The 22,448-nt window shown below is 35.2% G+C and overlaps 1 protein-coding gene across 12 annotated transcripts in view; it reads left to right on the top strand.

Annotated features, from left to right (window-relative positions):
- Positions 1-22,448, top strand: part of CDH18 (cadherin 18) — a 478,444-nt gene that overhangs the window by 421,252 nt on the left and 34,744 nt on the right. For all 12 annotated transcript variants that reach the window (XM_079299710.1, XM_079299712.1, XM_079299713.1 and 9 more), the window contains 2 exons: positions 7,234-7,421; positions 11,344-11,597. In XM_079299710.1, the coding sequence (XP_079155836.1) occupies positions 7,234-7,421; positions 11,344-11,597 (442 nt within the window). The remainder of the gene's footprint in view (positions 1-7,233; positions 7,422-11,343; positions 11,598-22,448) is intronic.

Genomic DNA, 22,448 nt, shown 5'->3' on the forward strand with positions numbered 1-22,448 from the left:
AGATCTTTCTGCTTAAAACCATAATGTGTTTTAGATCTCTGTCCTCCTGTTAGATTTGTCTGATATTGGAAAAGGGTTAAAAATTACTGGAGACTATTGAGTTAAAAGGAGTGCAAAAGTTTGGTGTCCTCAAGAAACTCAGATTTTAAATAAAACAAGATAAGGACATGATAACTGGTTTCTCTTAAGATTGCTGACATCTGATCAACAATTAGATTTTTTTGCATATTTAGTATAATGTAGATTCTGTTCATTGTGCCATTTATGGGCATGAGAAGTGAGACCATAAGAACCTAATGTAGCTCAAGGAGTCCAAGTACAAGGTCTGCACCTGAGTCAGGGAAATCCTAGGCATGAAAACAGACTAGAACTCAGGGAAAGCATCCCCGAGGAGAAAAACTTGGAGGTTCTGGAGGGTGAAAAGTTGGACATGAGCAGCCAATGTGCACTTGCAGCCCAGAAAGCCAGCTGCATCCTGAGCTGTGTCTAAAGGGTTGCACTCAGGTCAAAGGAGGTGATTGTCTGCCTCCAGTCTGCCCTTGTGAGGCCCCACTTGGAGTGCTGTGTCCAGGTCTGGAGTCCTCAGTACAAGAAAGATGTGGACCTTCTAGAGTGAGGGGTGTGAAGGTCTGGAACACCTCACTGATGAAGACAGTCTGAAACAGCTCAGGTTGTCAATCTGGAAAAGAGAAGGCTCTAGAGGGACCTCATTGCAGCCTTTCAGTATGTAAAAAGGACTTATAAAAAAAGATGGAGAACAACTGTCGACAGGTAATGATATCAGAAGGGAGGTAATTTTTAAGCAGAAGGAGAGTAAGTTTAGATATCAGGAGGCACTGGCACAGACTGCCAAGAGAAGCTTTGGATGTCCCATCCCTAAAAGTGTTCAAGGCCGGGTTGGATGGGGCTCTGAACACCCTGGTGTAGTGAAAGATGTCCCTGTCCATGGTAGAGAAGTTAAAACTGGATTGTCTTTACAGTGTCTTCCAACCCAAGCCATTCTATGAGTCCATGATTCTATGTGTTGATGAGTCCAGCAATGATCCAGTATCCAGGGAGCATTTCAGTCCAGAAATTATTCTCCTTTCAAAGGTTGCTTATTTATTAAGATTTCTTTCATTATAATTAGACAAACATCTTGTCCTTATTTTATGCTCATCATTTCCCATCTATGCAACTATTACAACATAATTGTAGTGCTGAAAAATATCTTTCTTCTCACATGTTCTTAAAGGTAGATTTATGTTGAATCGATTGAGGTTTTAAACTGTGTGCTCAGGTTTGAAAGTCAGTGCTCAGGTTTCAAAGTGGATGCCTACTGAGTGACACTTCCTTTGTGAGTACAATTGGTGTTCAGTATACTGATTTTCTGCTTTTACAGAGGCCCCTGATCTTTTTTTTTTTTTTTTTTTTTTTTTTTTTTTTTTTTTTTTTTTTTGTGAGAAGAATGGTATGTTCTGACATTTGCACAATATTTGAAGCTAAATCTACCAAATTGTCTCAAATGTCACTGATGTGAGTTATTTAACAACATTTGATGGTGAAGGAAATCTCATGATATTCTGTTTCCTGAGTAGAATAAGTGTGGTATCAGTAATCAGTTTTTATTTTAAAATTTAATTAAATAAATATAATGCTTTTCAAGAATATTAAATATCTTATTGTAAAACTCTCCTTTAATGAAAATTCATGACAGTAAAGTTTGGTAACAGAATTGTTTATGGAATTCAAATATTACAGGAAGTTTGATGGGGGAAAATGTATTTATGCCAAAGTCATAATAGATGTGTGGTCTACATGCTGAATTTTAGTGCTACCTAGGTGCATCAACTTTACTCATAACAGTACCATGGAGTCTTATTTCATTTTATTGAGCATTGTCCATAAGGATTTTTGTGTACCAGATCCATTATGAGTTACATATATCATACAGATCAAAACAACTTCAAAACACTCTAGACAGGAAAAAAAAAAAAAGTGCAGGTTTTTGTTTGTTTGTTTTTTTTTATCTTTCTGTGGTTTCTGGATAAGACTGTAGTGGTTTTGGGAATGAGGGAATGTTGTTTGTTTTTCTCTCAGAATGGAGAATTGGGAGCAGGACCATTCCATTTTGAGGAAAGCCTTGATTTTCATGTCCTTTATGAAATTAAACCCCAGTGTGATCACAATCCTAGCTGTGCTAGTGCCAGGGAAAAACAAGCATAAAAACAAAACAAACACAGTCCAAATGGAGTTTAACCCTTCTGCAAGTGTTGCTATTGCTCTCTGCTTTACCCAAACTGCCTGATGCAGCCATGGTCCCTCTTTAAATTGTATAAAATAGCTGAACAGAGCAAAGTCTCTACAGACTGCTGCAGATCGCACCCAACAATTAGGATCCTCATTAGTGATTATTATGGAGTGCATATGTTGTTTTTTCCATGCAATTTGCATAGAAAATATGTATTTGGGGATTCAATATCTACAGGAAAGTAGTGAATCGGAAAGTCCAGGAGAAAACCAGTGCAGTATTCTGAGGCCAGAAAGTTTTCAAGAACTTTTAGTTAGTATCTCTAAAGGCAAAGTGCCTTGGAACATAAACTCATCACTGACTACATTCTTAATCTCAATCATAACTCATGTTTCACATTGAGATGTTAAAAACAGGAACATTGGGATGTGCAAGTCTTTTCTCAGCCAAAGGACTCTCTTGCATTAAAGAAGAACATTTGCACTGGTTTTTTTTCTAAATTGACCCACAGTTTCTATGTTCGTCACACTTTCAAGGTGAGCAAAAGTTTGAAGGGTTTGAGTTTTGAAGTTTTTTCATTGTCTTATTTGAAAAAAATATGTAACTTCACTTATAATTCAAATACATTTAGAAAGTGCATTAACATAGGGGTTTTTGCCAGAGAAGAAGATTAACATACCCCTTAAAATTTTCTTAGTTTAGTTTTATGAGAGGTGTTGCCATCTAAAAGAATATTCAGATCAAAATTAGTAGATATAAAATTGATTGAACTTTTGCAATCATAAAAGTTTCTGTACTCATAATGATGATGGATTTAAATTGGATTTAATTTATTAAAAATAAGCATAGTAAAGGAATATGTGACTTATGTCCAAGACATACTGTGACAAACAGGCTTCTGAAAAGAGTGCAGTCTCAAGAGAGAAATCCAGAATAACCTATTACATGTAATGAAAGCAAGCAGCTCTGTGAGTGAAGAATAGCTTTCTCAAAGAGACTCACCAAAGATTGAACACAGTCCACAGCTGAAGCTCTACTTTATTTTTAAAATGGAATGTAGAAAACCATGAGACATACCTTCCTAAACAACAGGATCATAGGTTCACTTGTGACTTGAAAAAGTAATCTTACCCAAAGCCCAGCTTAAAATAGGTTCAGTTAGATCAAGTTACTAAGAGTCTTGTCTGGTAAAGCCTCGAAAGAGCATTTTTAGGTCCATTTCTGCAAAACTGCTTTACAACTGGTTGGCCCCAGTATATACTGATTAATGGCATTATTCCTCCCCTGGTGTCATCACTGAATGTCATGAGGTTTGTTTTAGCACATTTCTCCAGCATGTCCAGGTCCATTTGAGCAGCTGCCCTGCCCTCAGTTGCAATAAACATTTTTTCCCAAATTGGTGTTCAGTATTATTTTCTTCTCCCTCTCATTGTTAAATATGGTAATGTCTGCTGTTCAGGAAGACATTGTAACCTATAAAAGTAAGTGAAAAATATCAACAGAATAGAATAGATTGATAAATGCAGTAATTTCAATAATTTGCTAACTGATTTTCATTAAATACTGTTACACTTCTTTTTTGAGAGGTTCAGACAGAGTAATTACTTTTCTGAGAGCAAGACACAGCATTGGAGGTTGCCTGTAGGCTAATTGAAATGAAAGTATATAGTATATAAATAAAGATAAATAAATTATTTCTGTACTACAATGACAGATAAATCATAAAGTTTATTGAAAGATGAAGATCCTATATCTGAATTTGGAAAATATTTCAATTAGCATAAAGTCCTCCAAAGTGGTATCTTATAGAGTACCTTATCTGGAAAAGGGTATTAATTTCCTCATATCATGAGCAAAGAGAATGTATGTGAGTGAATGTGATAAAAGCTGAGAACTGAATCAGACAAGATTCTTGATCTGTAAGAAACAGGCCAGCTCCTCTAGATAAAATTAGACTATCCCCAAAAGATTTCTCCTTCACGAGAGCTCCTGAAAAATGTCAATGCTGGAAGCATGAGAACAATCTGTTTAACATGGTCAGATTTGGTGGAAAAGTTTTGCTATAGACGGATCATACACGATACTCAGGGCTCCTAAATTCCCAGTAAATTATTTTAGAGGGTTTGGACAGAATAATAGTTTGCAATACAGAACTGTAAATTCACGGTATATACATCCCGTATTTCACAGTGTCCTATTAAACTTCCTTCATCCAATGCCCAAGGAAGCATTGATAGAATCAGAGTCACATTATGCAGAGTTTAAAGTGACCCATCTGAGTCATTAAGTCCCAAAGGAGAACACCCAAGGAGTCATGTACCTGAGAGCAATGTCCAAACACATCTTGGACTCAGACAAGCTGGGTGCTGTGACCACTTCTCTGGACAGTCTGTTCCACTGCTCAACTGAGCCTTTTTATCAGTTCCTCTTACTAAGAGTAAAGCTTACCATGATTTGGTGTTTAACATTTCCAGTTTCACCACTAATCTTAAAAAATATTGTAATATAGTTTAGCCTTCACGTTGCTGAGTTTTATTTTCTTGTGTGTTTGGGTTTTTTAGATAGTATTTTTGTATTTATCTTTGGCTCATGTCTGTATGAGATATTGTCAGGCTATCTCTATGAAGCAATGGTTAAATACTTGTTGGGAGACATTTCTGACCTTTTAATCTAAGAGTTTTTATATTTTCATCAGATTTCTTTTAATTCTATCTACATTTTTAAAACGTTTCAGTTCTACAAAAACTGACAGAATTCATGAGTCATTTCAATTTTTTTTTTTTTCTTGAAGTTTTAGTATTTCAGAGTCTTTGAAGCGGGTATCAGTAAAGCAATTTTCTGAAACAGATGGCTAACACGTGGGATGTGATTATAAAGTAGAGCATAGTGTCATGTAGATAGATATATTTGAACAAGCTCAACTATTTGAAAGTCTCCAATTAGTTCACCCTATCATATGAGTTATAACAGGTCCAGTTCCTGAAGTGGCTTAATTATATATCATATTCTTAATGGCCTTAACCTTTTCCTTTTTGGAAGAGCAAAAGTGTCAAAAAAACTCATATTTTGCATTTTTTTAACAGTTAGTAAATTTCAAAATTAATCTCATCCCGTTACTATAATTTTATGTATGAAATAAAGCAATCAGCAATACAAAAATGTCAGTTGACATCATCTGTAAGCGGGAAACATTGCAGGACATTTATTTGGAAATTTGTGTAGGTGGCTTTTATGTGCATATCAAAGAATTGCATCAAAGTATGAACTAATAGTGTTGAGTTGAGTAATTGTCCTGTTACATCAGTACTGGTATTTTATTTTTTACTTGTTAAGTTGTAACTTTTCTCTTGCTCTGCAGGACATTTTTTATTTTCCTTAAGATTTCCAAAATTAATAATATTTTGTTTGTTTGTTTTCCTATGAAACCTCCCTTTCCTTTAGACCAACAAAGATTAGTGCACTAGTCCATTCTGAACACATTACTAGTTGTTTATTAATACTAGGGGCTAATATGAAAAAAAAATCAAAACAAAAATTAGGCTTAGGAATTATTGTGCAAGGAATTAGACAAATTTATAATGAAATCTGTTTTCTAGCAGATGTCTGTAAACACACCTATATTTTAGTGATGGTATCTATTCCCTTTTCAACTGAAGCTTCTGTAGGTTGATAATTTCTTCAATCTATCCAACCAGTAGCAGGTTTCTGCCATACCTCAGGTTTAATCTCTGAATCAAATTTAAATGTTGACTTTCTTTTTCTACATGCTTACCAAAAGCACCTCTGCAGTCATGCTACCTGGCTTAAACCCAGCAAACCAGAACAAACTATTACCTTTTACATGTCCACTTTCAAATCTGCTGGTCCACCATCCTGCCACTCAGTTTTGCACTATTGCACTCTGCCACAGAATGCCTTCAAGGAACATGAAAGGAATGTGGTAGAGTTTCAGAAGATTTGTAATGACAGAGATTATTTAGCTTTTTTTCCCTGTGTTAGTGGTTGGACTGAGATATAAATTCTGCAGATTGTTAGGGAGACATTTGGCTTGAAGTTTTTTTAGATGGGAAATGAGGATGTTGTTGGCATGTGCACACCTTCCATTGGATAGGAATTATTCTTTTCAGTTCTGGTAGATTTCATCACCATGCTGTATTATAAAGGTAGCATTACTAGAGAAATCTTCTTTAACCTGATTTTCTGGCCTATTTGCAGACAGCGATTGAGGTTTATGTAGTGACTTTATGTCTCTTTGTCACTTTTATTTCCTTGTGGCATCTTCTCGTTCACCAGAAAACTTTCTATCCTTTAGAAAATTGTATACAAAAACATAGAGACAGTTAAGAAAATTAGCTTTAAAAAATATTTCACTTACTAATTATTAACCTAACAGGCTAAAAACACTGGAAGGAGGTAGTAGTTGTAAAGGAATATTTTTCTAGACAAAAATGTGCAATACTTCTTTTTACCAATTATGTTAAATTTTATTCACTGTGGATGACAGTTAAATTTTTTGTGCATAGGGTAAAATATTAAGATTTATTGCACTTTTTTTAGTAAAATTTACATGTTGAAAATGTCGATGCAATGTTGCACAAATGATTGAATTTTGGGAAAAAATGTAACAGATTTTTCAATTCAAAAGTACTCACCTGACCAGGCACTTAATTATAAGTTGGTGAATTATATATATATTTTGGTTATGGAGAATATAAACTTGTGTGGTATGAAGTAATTTCTGTATTGTGAGATGTACAGCAATAGCTGTGAAAACTAAAATCCTACATTAGGTAATTAGGATTTTGAGTAGGGAATGAAGGCATTCCAAGCAAAATACAATTTGGTTTATATTTCTTTCAGGGGTCTAAATAAATTAATATCTTTATTTCTCACTTTAGAAATATGTATATACTCTTCCATTGACTCAGACATCTATCAACAGCTCTCTAATTTAGTTTGACTAGGAGATGTTCAAATTATTATGTTGGTTTTTTCCCCCTCAGAACATTATCAGCTATATGTTCCTGAATCGGCTCAAGTTGGATCAGCAGTTGGCAAAATCAAAGCAAATGATGCAGACACTGGTTCAAATGCAGACATGAAGTACACAATTATAAATGGTGATGGCTCTGGGGTATTCTCCATATCTACTGACAAAGAAACAAGGGAAGGAATTCTCTCTCTGAAGAAGGTAAGCCATAGAAGATGACAAATTTGGATGAAAATTCTGCTTTTGTCCCAAACTTACTTAAATATTGACATAGAAATTTTATCTGTGGTAATGAATGTGTAATTCAGTTTTCATAGACCTATTATTTAATTTACTTTCCAGATGGTATCTAAATGATTCACTTTGTGATAAGGACTTAGAATGCTACTGGTCAAGCTATCACAGAGTTATCATTTATATGTATATAGTTCCTATATTTGTCCCAGTCAGTTGAGAGTTCTCATATGTGCTTGTTGTTACTGAGTCTTGTAGATATCAATTATATATATCCATTGATCCTAACTATTAAAACTGAGTATATATTCAAAATTGCTAATATGTATTCTGGTCTTGATTAATGGTTGGAGAAATGAAATCCTGAAAAAATGTGAAAGAAGACAATAAATTAAAACTATCATAAACCAAGATACTTTTTTTTTACTTCTGGATATATATATATATATATGTTTAAAAATTAGTTATTAAAAATTAGTTTCTAACTCAAGAAAATATTATTTTTATAATTTGTGAGTATTTGAAATATCTCTTTCAGTATCTTAAAAAGCTTTAACTCAGTGTCTTTGGTAAAGGTTATGTAATAACCACCTTTTGCAACCACATGAAAGTAAACTGTTTTATACCACTGAATTTATTTCCTGTTGGCCTTGTTGTAATTAAAACCATAATCTGTTATTTCTTCTTCAAAACGGGCATTGTATTCTCACTATGGCTATTGTTCATTAACTATATGCATTTGTGCATATTCAAAACATGAAGCAGAAAGAAAGAATTTGCAACGAAATGAAAGACACATAAAAATTTGTTAAATTGCCTTTCTTACTGTTTTTGGCAGAATGGGTTCCAAAAACTTTTCACTATGATTTAGAATGTCACAAAAGCATATGTTGCTTGTTCTTTTACATATACATGACAACAATTTAAGTCACTTTTACATCAAGACAAGAAGAGGTGCATTTTACTTAGGTAATGTTATATTCCAATTGAGCAGAAATTTGGCACTTAAAAGTTACATAAATTTGTGTATAATACTTCCATTATTGCCTTAAATACCTTATCCCTTTGTATAGTATTTAAAAATTGATATTGTTTTTCTATGTTTTTTTTTTTTCTCTCTTCTTTACTCAGATCGTGTATGCAGTTTAATAAATATATTATATTTCATTTGCTGTAGTTTCTTTTAATTTCAATTGGGTTTCAGGCTGAATTTTTTATCTCCCACAGAAAATAAATAATCTAAGCTAAGAATAGAATTGTTTTGGTTTTGTGTATCAGATACCAGTGCTTTCTATAACAGTAGAATAGAATGATTTGTCCTCTAGCACTTCTCCAGAAGAAGTTACAGTAGGCACATTGGAAAAGATAGAAATATGTCTAACACCGTGTGTAATGACCTGAAATCCTCACCAAAAACTTCACTTATGTGAGATTGTAATGGAAAAATAATTTTTTTCAGTGTCGACATTTAGTTTTTTCAACAGGTATGCAAAGGCTATGAATGTTAGAATCTCTTCTAGTGTCATTCTGGGCTGACCCCAAACCCCAGTACTTTCATTGTCCTTCCTGTTGACAAACCTGTGGAACCATTCTTCAATCTCAAAGGTCCTTCAACAAAGGGTTTATTACAAACCATCACAAAGTATTTCCACGTTTCCTCATGCACCTCCTTGTTTGAGTAAGAAACTGGAGGAAACCCAAACAAAATAGCCCAGTAAAACCCATTGTTCTCTATATCCTTAAAGAAAAGAATGGCCATCATGCTCCCCCTTAGTCATGATTTTCAGAAAAATATGCTAGATACTTCCTGACCTCAAGTAAGCAAGTATCATTCAGGCTTCCCAGAAGAAGTGTCTAACAGCCCATGTCTCTTCCATTTTGTATAATGAGACTAGAAATGTTGAATAAAAATACAGTTATTTCTCATAAAATTTTGTAACTCCTTTTGGGAGTTACAGTAATTCCTTCTGGGAGTCTCATATGAGAAACTCAAACGTCAGTATAAAGCACAGCAGCACTTTGCAGCTAGCCCTGTAACTGGTCACTTGAGCTACATTTGGCATTTTCAGTTTGGCATGAAAATCATAACAGCCAGTGAATACAAACTGAAGTTATGTTGGTAAGTGTCATGGGAAGACATTATTCATTGGGAAAATAAGTAACATAAACAAAAATTCTGTTTAACTCATCTAAAATGTAAATGTTTTGCTTTCTTTCTGGGGGAAGACTTAATGATCTTCAGTGCTATGATAATTTTAACTGAATACAGAAATTATTTGCATATCTAGAGACACAAGACAAGTCTGTCTCTCACCTTGCATCAACAGCTAATGATTGAGGTGTTATAAGAAGAAAAAAAAGACAAACAAAAGCAAAAAACTACTCTGGCTATATTTGAAATATCACCTTTTTCTGATTATTTGAATAGATTATTCCCTTAAAAAATCAAAAGTGTTATTGTCTGATCAAAGAATTAGATAAATAAAGACTTTGGGTTACTACAAGACTCTGTGTCATTCCTTGTGTGCTTTTTTGAGAGAAATTAATCTTCCTGTACAAGTTACTTCAGTCATTGTCAGTGTAAACTGAGTTTTCCAAAAAGATGTCAAAGATACAAGTTGCAGTCCTATTTTAAACCTGTTTTCGTGCTGCAGAGAAATGAAAACCACTTTTCAGCATTTTGCTGCTCAAAAAAAAAAAAAGCCAAATTAATGAACATTGAGTTAGAAATGAATAAAACTATTTCTCTTTATGAATAGACATGAGTAGCATACTTGCTGCTTTTCCTTGCATAGTAATAGGTTTACAAAGTTATGGTAAATTTCCATGCCTTTTAAACATTTTTTTTTTACATTTAGGAAAGGGAACCAGAGAATGTGAGGGTCACAAAAACCTTAGACTGTTAGAGTTCAAAGAATAAATTAGTCATCCTTAAGCACACAGAGGAGGAATCAAAGAAATTTATAAGGTGTATATAAACCCTGCATTATCACTCAAATTTATTGTAAATTTCATCTGCAAAACACACACTGACAGTGACAAGACATATATTGAGTTTCTCATATTTCTTGTCTAACGTACTACTTTGCCACTCCTTGGGGTGACAGGAAATACCAATTTAAACTTGGATGAAGGTTTTTTGTTAGACAGACTGTCATGTCCACACAGAATGATTCTGGTATCAGTGGAATTCTGCCATTCCATTATGACAATAAAAGTTCTGGTTTAAAAAAAAAATAATAAATCCACGCATATGCAATTTATTTTAATGATATAACTGTGTTTTAAAACTGTTGGAAATAGATTATATCTGTAGTCATTCCCTCATTCCCTAGTACGACCACCTGGTCATAAAAGTTCTTGTCTCTTACAGTGACTGTTTTCCTGCAAGAAGTTGCTTCTATTTAGTTGAGGGTAAAAGAGATGCGCAAAAGAATTTTAATTTTATTTTCCTAAACAGTGAGTCCCCGTTGCTATGAAACATTTTTATTAAAGATATAGAGTTACTTTAATTCAGGATACATCCTGAATGTATCTACTTTTTTCAGAATTTAGGATTTAGTGATTATAAGCAAAAGGTGGCAAAATGCAGACACTACTTTATAGTGAAAGTAGAATCTGAGGCTCATTCTAAATCCTGGGTTATTTCCAAAACTAGTATCTTCTCCACTATTCAGTTGTAGAGAAAAATTGAAACCATCCTGCTTTGTTTATATCCTTCTACATACAAGATATGGCAGTGGCTGCCAAAATAGCAAAGAATATAATCCCTTTCTAGTAACAAGAAGAAATATTGAATTTAAGCAGAAAAGATGTTGTTGAGTTACTAGCAGGCTAAACTGCAGAACAGAATGACTCTGATTTTTTTTTTTTTTTTTTGTGCCAACAGCCACTCAACTATGAAAAAAAGAAATCATACACACTTAACATAGAAGGAGCAAATACTCATGTTGATTTTCGCTTCTCGCACCTGGGCCCATTCAAAGATGTAACTATGCTGAAGGTCATCGTTGGTGATGTGGATGAGCCCCCGCTCTTCACTCTGCCTTCCTATGTCATGGAAGTTTATGAAAATGCAAAGATTGGGACTCCTGTTGGCACCGTAACGGCACACGATCCTGATGCTGCAAACAGTTTAGTGAGGTACAGTAGATCCAAATTACATGGATTGATTATTCAATTGTGACATTGAAATGCACAAGCTTAATGATTAATGAGATCTGGAATGTATGAAGACGTTATTTTAGTATATAAAGGGAAACGTAAGCTGGAGCAGTGTCACAATCAGTTTGTATGGGTTAGATTTAGTAACATAACCTTCAAACTTTGTTTGGTTTGCACTATAAATCCCATAATTTGAGCAAAAGTCTGATTTTCCAGTGGTATCCTGCTGTAAATCTGTTAAATATCATTGAACTGTTTTCCTCCTGTCTGTCAGAATTGCACTGGCCCTCTGCACAATCACTGAACTGCAGTTGTCCCAGGTGCTTATGCAGGACAGAAATGAGTTTACATACATCTTCCTTATAGAGACAAGCAGAATCATTTTTGCAAAACATTGGTTCAGGATGAACCCAATATTTTGCAATATGCTTCAGCTTCAGTGGAGTATCAAAAGAATCAAATATGTGTAATAATGAATTTTGTGGAACAGTATATAAACTTTGTGTGTCAAAGATGGTAGCAGATTTTAAAAGTTTCCAGAAAATATCCACAAAAACATTGTTATGCTTTTCCTTTCCATGACCTAATAGTGTAGTCTTCATAGAAATCATATGATTATATCCTGGGAAAGCAGTTTTTCTTAAGCTAATTAGGTATATTTACTCTCCTGACTGATTTGAAATCTGCTGGGTATGTGTAATAGTAAGATGAAACAATCTTTTCAGAACAATGAAAACATCAGGCTTTTATGGTTCTTTTGTGATAATAGCTAAGATTCAAAATTTTTCGTGTCAGAGAATCAATATATGAAATTTCTTAGTGGCAAGTTATTGCCTTTGAAAAATTTCCATTATGGTATTTGTGCCTAAATCATGACATGCATAATAAAATTTTGCTAAAAATAGCTGCCAAATGCCTGAAGCTCTAATACCATGATTCTGAAGCTACTAACACAGCCAGACCAACTACTGTTGTAGAAGTTTGGAGTAGGAAGGGCAAGTGCAAATTTGGCTTGTTGGTTCATCATTCAACTGTCTGCTGCCCACAACAGTTTTGTCTCAAACAAGATAACTCTGGCAAAAGGGAAGCAGCAGCAGTTTGTACAAAGTCTGGGAAGGCCAAAAATTGATTTTCTAGGTGAAACAGGCAGTAATTTGGAGATAGAGGGGTCAGAAGGAAAAATATTTCCAAATATTGAGCTTTTTGTATTTTCCTTTTTTTTTTTTTCCCCCAAATCTGAATTTGCAACCAGTGATTGGGGACAGAATGTTGAGTATCCATATTATTCATATAATTGAGTGAAAAAAAAATCTTACTTTTGTCTATCATGTTTTTCTTTCAATTGACATATATTTTTGGGTTGTTCCTTCCATATCTCTTATGTCTCTCCAACAAAGCATACCAAACCATGAAGATCTGAAGGGAGACAGTACTCAGTTGCATGTTGGTGGAGTTTGGCACGGCAGTGACAGATCAGATATCCTTGGCATTATATTGTGGCTGGGTCCACCCTCTAGTCAGGCTTTATCCATCTTAGTGGAACTGACAGTGAATGTCATTTGTTAGAGTGTAGGCTTTTTATGAAGGTGCTGATTCTCTAAGGCTCTAACTAACGTTGCTGTGGGGGACTCTAAACAGACACCAGGGTGGGTTGGCTTGCCCGCAAGTTTTCCTTGAGCTTCCTGCTGCAGGAGCAGAAATGCTGGTCTGGGAATGGACAGCTCCAATCCCCTTTTCTCATCTCAACTTCACACAGCAACACTGATGTAGTACAGAAGGGTTTTGTTTTGTTTCAAGACCTGGCTGTAGCTTGGGAAGCTATGGGTTGGAAGAGGTGTGACCTGAGAAGTGGGGCAGACTGCATGGGCTGAGCTGCTGCTGCACTTGGAGGCAGGGTCCTGCCCCATGCTCCACTCGGGGTGATGAGCAAAGGAGCCACTCAGAGGTGGCTGTACTTCTCAGAAGCCTCCATGCAGTGCACTTATGGCCTTTTGTGCTGCTTTGCAGGAAATGTCTCCGCTGTTTGTCTGAAACCCTGGTGAGTCTCAAAGATAGTCAGAAGAAATGAGGTCACATCTCTTCTTTGTTTCCCCACAATTCCTACTCAATTGGAAGTGAAAATTGTGATTATAAAAATGTAACCAGGAAGATTCAATGTAACTTTCTTAGAAGGCAGGGGTCACAATCTCCAGAGAAGATAGGTACAGATAGGACTTGCCCTTCTGATCACTGTGCAGCAGTGGTGTAACAGAATAGCACTTTTTATCCAAATGACTGAGATACAACAACAAATACTGTGATGCTACAGGACAAGATACAGAACAGTGATTTGCTTGTCAGTCTTTCCTGATCCACTTGTGCATCCTTTCCACTTTATGAGGACACTTGCTGTTGTATATGAGATTGATGAAGCATTTAGGCACACACAGTTGAAACCATATCACTTTGCTGCTCAGCTGCAAAAAGAGATACAGTGCTGTGATTTGTTCACTGCCCAATTAAGTAACAGTTTATTTTGATGGCAGGAACAACTCTTGTATGCAGAATAATGGCTGGAAGTTTAGTTAAGGTAATTAACAGTGCTGAAATATTTTCGAGTTATTTGAACTGAACACAAAAATAAATAGCAGCATCTATTGCTATCAGTAGAGGGAGACAAAGTGGGTTTTGTCCTTATTTCCTCTCTGTAGTTTCACTGAAGTGATTTCACCTTGTTCCTGAGATGAGCAGTCTTCAGAAGGCACTGAATTTTTGCTTGTAAACAGTGCTTGTACTAGTGTTTTAGTCTTTAAACCTCAGCAGAACAACCTCTGAAATATCAAGTGTGGCTAATAGCTGTGGGGTGTTTTTATTCAGTATTTATCTGATTGGCAATTTGAACTGTTGTAAAGGATTTTTTGTTTTTAAGTTGATTGATGTTTTTTTCTTTGAAAAGTAGAAATACATTTTCAGGGAAACTTTTTAAAATACTCTTGTTTGAAATAGAATTATTATTCTACTGAAATATGGAAAGCAAGATAGAACACATAAGAAATAAATATATTAAAACTTCATTGTACTAATTTTAAATATAAAGGGTTTTTGAGTAGTTTGAAAATCACTTAAAAATTTACCTAAAAAATTGTTTTCTAAATCAACAGAAAGGATCCCTATTTGTAATTCATTCACATTACTGCTTCGTTGGAACATTTATGAGAAATTAATCCCCTTTCATTGCTTTGTGTCAAGTATTCTCCTTCCATACTCGTATCTTTTGTTGCTTGAAAAGGTCAGGGTTAAGTCACGTCTTACAATAATATCTGATGTGCAAGTGGGTCTTGAAAGGTCTCTTCCCACACAATACAGAGGAAAGCATGACTATTAAATGCTGTAATTACAATTTTTTTCTTAGTCCATTATTCATTTTAAATCTCTCTATATCTACTTAGAAATGATGGGGTTTTTTCTTCCTGAAATCATACACATAAGATATGCATGGAGATTAAGGGTGGAAACAATTTTTAATTGGCAAGGCACTTATGTGTGTTGAGAGCAGCTCTTGGCTCTTAGTGCTGCCTCAGGGCAGGGCAGCACCTCTTGAAACCCTTACATCTTCCTGTAGGGGTGATCCTTGGGTGGTGAGTCCTCCCAGCCACAGCACATATTCCAGATGATCCTTGGAACTTCCCAGCTACCTCTGGTCTGTTGCCAGTGGAATGATTTTCAGAAGCATAATGCTGCAGCTGTTCCCCAAACCACCTCCAAGGTAGTGATTCAGAAAAGAGCAACGATGTAGTTTTAAAATCATGACACTGCCTACAGCTCTGATATAATAGTCAAAGTAGTTCCATGACATGCACCAGTTCCCCCAGAGTAACTTCCCAGTTTGATAATGCATTATGAAGAACTGAAAGCCTTTATTAACCTTAGACATTTATGAGTAATGTTTGAGAAATAAGACATCCCACTATAGAAATACTGTAATCAGATCACTCCTTTGAGTTCTAATTTGTCATGAGTGATACAGAAAGTAAATCACTGTTTTGAGCAATAATGATAGGACCTCTGCCCCTGCTAGTCATGTTTTTGCCCCTATTTATTATGTTTGATTTAGGTTGTTTACCTTTCTGGGAAGACTTTTTCTTTTCCTGATACCTTACAGAAAACTTCAGGTGAATGAGGTATAGGTCCTGATCAGAACTTTGCCTGTGACAGTACTCTCAAATGATAAGAAAGATAAACATCTTCCCTTTTCAGAAGGTCTACAATTGCTCAGTTAAAAACAGCTTTGTGGTTTTTTGGTTCTTGGAGTATTGATGTGTTATACTAATATGTTGGAATTCTAGTCAATTTTCTGTTGGCCCCTAATCAGGCTGTAATATATATCTTACTATAATATTTTTTTTTTGTTGGGTTTTGGTTTTTTTTAATTTTGTGCTAAAAAAATATCTTTTTAAAATTTGTTTTGTCCTAAAAATTGACTTTTAATTTTGTGCTTAAAGTTGGTGAAGAATAAAGGTACAATCTCAGCTTTGATCCTGGCTTTCCTATTTTCTAATGGTCTTATGTGGTTTCCTTAAAATGGGTGATGTAACATAATGGTTATAACACATGTAGAGACTAATAATTGCTTTCCAGCACTACATCTGGTATGTAGAGACTAATAAATACATAGTTCCCTTGTCCTATTTTCATTTAAATTCACAACATTCTCTTTCCTTCTTTCAGAAAGAATACTACAAAGTTAATGAATTACAGGTGCATATGACTATAACAATTGACTCTTTGTTGGCTGTACTTAGGGCAGCTTGCTGAGATCAGTGCCATCATGTAGAATGACCATTCCTCCCTTATATGCCTGTGGGAGAACATGTGAGATTTTCAAGAATCATGCCTGTGCTGCTGGAGACAAAGGCAAAAATCTGGCCTCCTCAAAGGAGACCTCAAAGCACAACACTATCATAATCCACCTGTATTCTCTCTAAGATTGTCAGTGAACTGAGACAGAGAAATGACACCCTATTTTGAATGGCTGGAGAGAGATAGGATGTTTTTTACAATTTCTTCACTAATTCTCCATCTGGCTTCACAGTGAGAAAACATTTTACAACCTTTCCTCATTGTGTTGAGGTGAGAGGTCTGTTGTTGTTTTGTTCCCTGAGGCCTAAATTAGTTTTGATTCTTGTCAAATTATGTTTCCTAGGTCTCTCAGTAACAAATACGTCCATGCCCTTTAGCAGGAACTGGTAAGATGTTCTAACATCTCTTCTGACTAGGAAGAATCCAGCTCAGGATAGGGGTCAGAACCCCACATCAACCAGAACCACCTCCACGCCCGAGAGCTGAGAAAGAAAACACAGACAGATCAACTTTTTGACTATGAAAGACTGATTTTTCATGTCAGAACATCATCTTTATGTTTCTGTAGTTCCCACTAACTTCAGAATGCCTCAAGTTTTAACATTCTAAGAGTCAGCCTTCATATCTGAACTTCTCTAGAGTGCAGTCATTTGATAGGGTCATGCAACTCTAATAAATAGGCATAAATCTATCTATCAATCTTGGTTTTATTTGGTTTAGTGTATAATATGTACAGAAAAGATAAAAAGATAGTATGTAAGTAGAATACTGTTCTTTAATTGGTAGGTAGAAAAGTAGGTGTAGCTGTAGAGGTGTAGCTGTAGCTAGCTTGTAGGGGAAAATTAAAGTTTCTCATGTAATACTGACTGCACCTTATTTCTTATTTCTTCATCTAAATATTAATCTATTTGAATAACAAGAAAGTTGGATATAATAAGATATAACTTTGCCATCAGCACATCCCAAAATGCTTTTGGACAGATATAATCCTATGAAGAAATTCATAAAGTTGTGAAAAGAAGACAAACCTTTATCTTGGTTTGAATTCTGAATTATGCCTTGAAGGATGTGGCCTGTTAGCCTACCCTGACTGGTAGAATTAGGTGGAAAAATGATCAGTGATTAACACATGCAGACAGAAACTGCCAGCTAGAAATGATGACTGTCAAAGGACTTATTTCCTTCAAATGAACAGTGTTCCAAATTTCCTGTGTCCAAGGTGAGCAGTGTGCTAGAGATGGGAATGAGACCTGGAGCAGGAAGCTGACTTCTGTGTAAAATTCAAGGCAGTAGTGGCTGCCTCTCAGGGGCTTTTCTGAGAGACAGTGGTTCACTGCTGTAAACTCTCCCATGTCCCTTGGGATCCCACAGCTCACATGTCTGGGACTAGAACATGGAATGCTGCCACTCTGGCTGAGCTGGGATTTCAGTATGAGAGGTGAGGGACGAGTCCTGTATTGAAACAACAAGGTACTGCTGACCAGCTGATGGATGTCAGCTGGCCACCAGCACCAGAAATAGCTCAGTAGGAACAGCATATCAAATCAACTTCCTTTAAATGTAAGAGGAGCAGTATCTTTCTCAAAGTTATGTTGTGGCTGTTTGAAAAGAAAGCAAAGGAACAGTAAACAGAGGGATTACCTTCTCCAAGCTATCTTCAAATGTATTTAGTTTTCACACCTGGAAAGCACAGCTGAAGGCTGTAGTTCTCAGTAGCAGTCTTCTGCCAAGGAGCTCTGGAACATTCAATGTCTCCTCAATGTACCAGACATGCTGCAGGGAGAAAATTGGTTACCTGCTGATTGGCATGACTTCTGACTCACTCCACAATTGCTTTTCTCTCCTGACTGAATTTGTTTGAACTATAGGGAAATAAATTGGCCCTGGAATGGAGGTAGTGTAGTTCAAGACAGTCACAGCAACAGAATGTCTCCCCACCATCTCATTTGGCTTCAAGAGTTTGCTGCTGGTTCCCAGGCTCATGAGTGCTGCTGTCAGGAGACAGAGAAAAGATCAAAAGCATGCCCCAGCATGGGCCATTTCTTGTTGTTCTCCAGCTGGTCAGACACAGAGAATTGCAGCTGGTTGGTTCTCTTACTCTTTGTCATATTGTACCTTCTTGTGTCACTCTATGAAGTTCTTTGCTCTTCTTTTTCTAAGACATTTTATATAATGAAATAAAATTGGTCTGTACTTTAAATCTGTCTTTTTCTGAGAAAGTTTCTTGCTTAAATCTTTACCTGGCTTCCTTATAATGACATTTAACTTTTAACTGATAAGTCTTCAAAGATATAATTGGTTGAACTAGGTTTTGTTCCCTTCTTATGGATTTTTTTAGTAATTCTTTGTAACCATTTTCACTTGTTGTTTGAGAAGTGGTTATTTGCTTATGTCTTAAAATGGAAGTTGAAGGAAGTACTGTGATCTTTGAATTCACATCTGGCTGAAATTTGTCTTTGGAAGATTATTTTCAATGAGATTTGTAGCCAGGGTAGATATATATAACAGAGTTCATTTTTGCAATTGATAAACAGGGTAATAAATGAAAAATAGCATAATGAAAAAGTAAGTTAAAGATTTGATTGGAAACAGAAGCAGACAACTTAAAACCTCAAATCTATTTTAAAAGTTAGAACTCAAATGTTTGTCCTTAAAACACAGTAATTAAAGAGAGCCATACCAGAACATTAACAACCTATGCCAGTTTTCTATCCAGTGATAAACTGGTGTTAACATTAAGACAATAATTTAGGTAGAGAGATTCTGAAAATGCTTATGTCTTTTCATTTCAGAAGCCCTCCTAAAGGATTTGGAGATCATTAACATTTCTAAACTACTTTAGCACCTTTGAATTTTTTCACTATTTTAAGCAGCCTCTGCATTGTTAGAGTCCGACAGATTTAATACTGGAAGCAGATTTATATGTTCCATAGTGACCTTCTACCCAAGGGCCATCATTTATATATGTTTCTGTTTATCTTCTAATTGATGCAAATGCTTTTAGTTTTCACCAAACATGGTGGGAATACCTGTAATCATTGACCCACTGCTTCCCTAAAAGGCAGGAAATGAAGAACGATGCCAGAGGAGCCAGTAGTTTGCTTTGGTCAGAAGGATATGGATGAACCTGGAAATGCATTTCCATTCACTGACGCTGCCTAATAAAAATGTGGCACATGTTGAATTTCCCACTGTTAGTAGGATTCAGTTTTGATATTTAATTTCCTTCAGATTATCTTCTGATAGTATGACTATTAAATTTTCTATATTCATGATACTTTTAAATTAAGTTTATTTCTATTGCTGGTTTGCATGCAAACAGTTTTTGGAGAGCTGTTTATCTAGGCATGTCTTGTTATTAAGTCTCTTTATTAACATGTGCCATGCAGCTTTGATGTGCTAATTTAATGTGCAGTGGTTATAAGCGTGCTAAGTCACATGGCATTGTCATGAGTAAATGTCTATAAATAAATATCTCAAATGGATATTTTAAATTAATTTTTGAATTAATGCATTCTAAGTGGGCAGAAACTATCAACTGAGGGTGAAAAATCTCTTTTGAAATCACTCTTTGAAATTCAAAACTTGAGCTATATCTTTTTGTGGTCTAGAAAAAGCATCAAAAAGCAGATCACTAGATGTGGAGGGAAGGGTAGAAGCAGGAGAGGATGACTGTGTTTGTTGTCACTATTGCTCAGATGAAAATAATTTTTTTAATCAGATGAAATAAATTCAGAAGCTTAAGTAAAGAATCATTGGCTCTAGAATGTGCTCTGTTTATAGATATATGGGATCTATATTCTCAGTGTGTAGATAAATGAGTGACTAGTATTTATAAAGGTCTAAATTATTCAGCATTTTCTAAAAACCGTGAGACTTGTTGTAAATGTCCTTTCACATGACAAAAATGAGTTTCTCTACCAAGGGAGTTCTTGTACAAAATATTTTTAAAGCAGTTGGAAGCAGAGCTAGCGTTCCTAGCTTTTTAATGTGTGGGAATATCTTCTGTGACTTGCTTTACTGACAGATTCATGAAGGTTAGGGAACAGAAAAGTGCAAATGGCTGCTTTAGATATGATGCACAAAACAATTTTAAGGAAGAATTTTAATTATGGGAAAAATTAAGAAAGTACCACTCTGTTATTTACTAATTGATGAAGAATTGTCAATCTGTGAATATTTCAAACAGTATGCAAAAGATAACACATGAAAGTGAAGTGCTACAGTAGAAAAAATTATTAGAAAAAAAATACTATTCCATCATCATTGGAAGTAAAAGTGTTAGTAGAGTAAGTTACTACAGGATTACTTTGTTTTCATTAATGACACAGAAAATGCCATTCAAGCTATTAATCCAAGCCTAAGTTCTTTAAACAGAGATTAGAAGTTCTGTGGAACACACTTTAATAACTGATTTAGCTAATCATGTTCATTTTAAAAAAGAAAAAAAATATTTTGCAATGTGTTTATGAAAATGAACCATTAGATGATCACAATTCATAGGCAAATCAAATATCTTTTTTTTGCACAAGCTTCATTTTTGCACCAGATTTTTTTTTCTGTACTTTACTCAGAGGAAGAGGTAATTTTTTTATAAGTCATATACATAAAAAAATCAGCTGGGTATTCATATTATTTTAAGGTTTTTTTCTCACTAAAATCCAATATAAAATTCAATCTATTTTGAAGATACTCTCTACAAATAATGCATAGACCTTTTTTTTATGTTCAGTGGTCAGCACAATAGTGACTAACAGAATAGTCACTGTGCCTGATGTTAATAATAAGCAAACAATGTCCAGAGTAATTAATGTTTGCAGGGATGAGATTATTGCATTATAAATTGATTTGGATTTGCAGTACATATTCCATAAGTACAGATCAGAAAAGAATATTTGATTTCTTTTTTTCAGCAAATCATCCTTGTTGATATCAGGAGACTCCTAGAGTCAAGAAAAACAAAGCTATACTAGGAGAGAAGTAATTAAATTTTACTATTGCATTACTGATTGTAAGCTCTACCAGTAAAATGTCTATTATGCTCCCCATACTTTCTCTCTTAACCTTCTAGTTCATCCTGTAAAAGGTGTTTGTGTATCTGTGTATGTATCCCTACATAATACAAATTTATTATTTCTGTGTAAAGAGTAGTATGATCAAAATGTTCCAACTACTTTTCTTAGCTCAGTTTTCCTACACTGCCAAGCATGAAGTGTAAGGTATTGGGGCATTCCTTCAGCTGAAGCATGCATCTTCTGGATAAAGTTCAGATGTCAGCATGACTGTGGCAAATAGGACTGCTTTATGGATTTTTAGAGGTTGACCAGTCTGTCTCCAAGATTTTGTAAATAGTTAAAGGTAATGCTATCTGTGGATGTGGGAGATACAACTTCTCCACTGAGACTGGGACAGTCTTAAAGAGGTGATTATAGCTTGTACACATAGGGCCACATAAAATAATGCCAAAAGAATAACTGTGTGGTTCATTTTTGTTCTTTTTTGTGATGTGTCCTCAGAGGATTCCAATATTCCTCAAAGCAAAATAAATGTCTTTGGATGTCTTCACCATCCCGCATTTCATGATCAGTGATTGATGAATGTTCATCAAGAGTTTCTTTTAATTCCTCTCCTGAGTTTACCAAGCACAGAGAACCACACCAACTTTCAGAAGTGTGTCTGCAATGACTGTTGTGTATAAATTCACTAACATTTTTTGTCCTTCTTTTGGCAATGTTACTGTTTTTGTTGCCTTTTTTTTTTCATTAGTTAGCAAATAATGTCCTCTGAAAAAAATTTTCCTGACTTAATCTCTTAAAATTGCCCCATCACCTATAGAATCAAGATCTTGTTACTCCACTTGTTTGAAGCAACTTGAGCTGCCATCTTGCACATCCAAAATGTCATTATTGGGTACTTCTAGTGTATTTAGGAATGAGATATTCTCAAATGTTGGTAATAATGAACTGCACAGTAGGTTCTGACTTAGCTTAT

Source organism: Erithacus rubecula (genome assembly GCF_903797595.1).
Source record: "Erithacus rubecula genome assembly, chromosome: 3".
NCBI lineage: Eukaryota > Metazoa > Chordata > Aves > Passeriformes > Muscicapidae > Erithacus > Erithacus rubecula.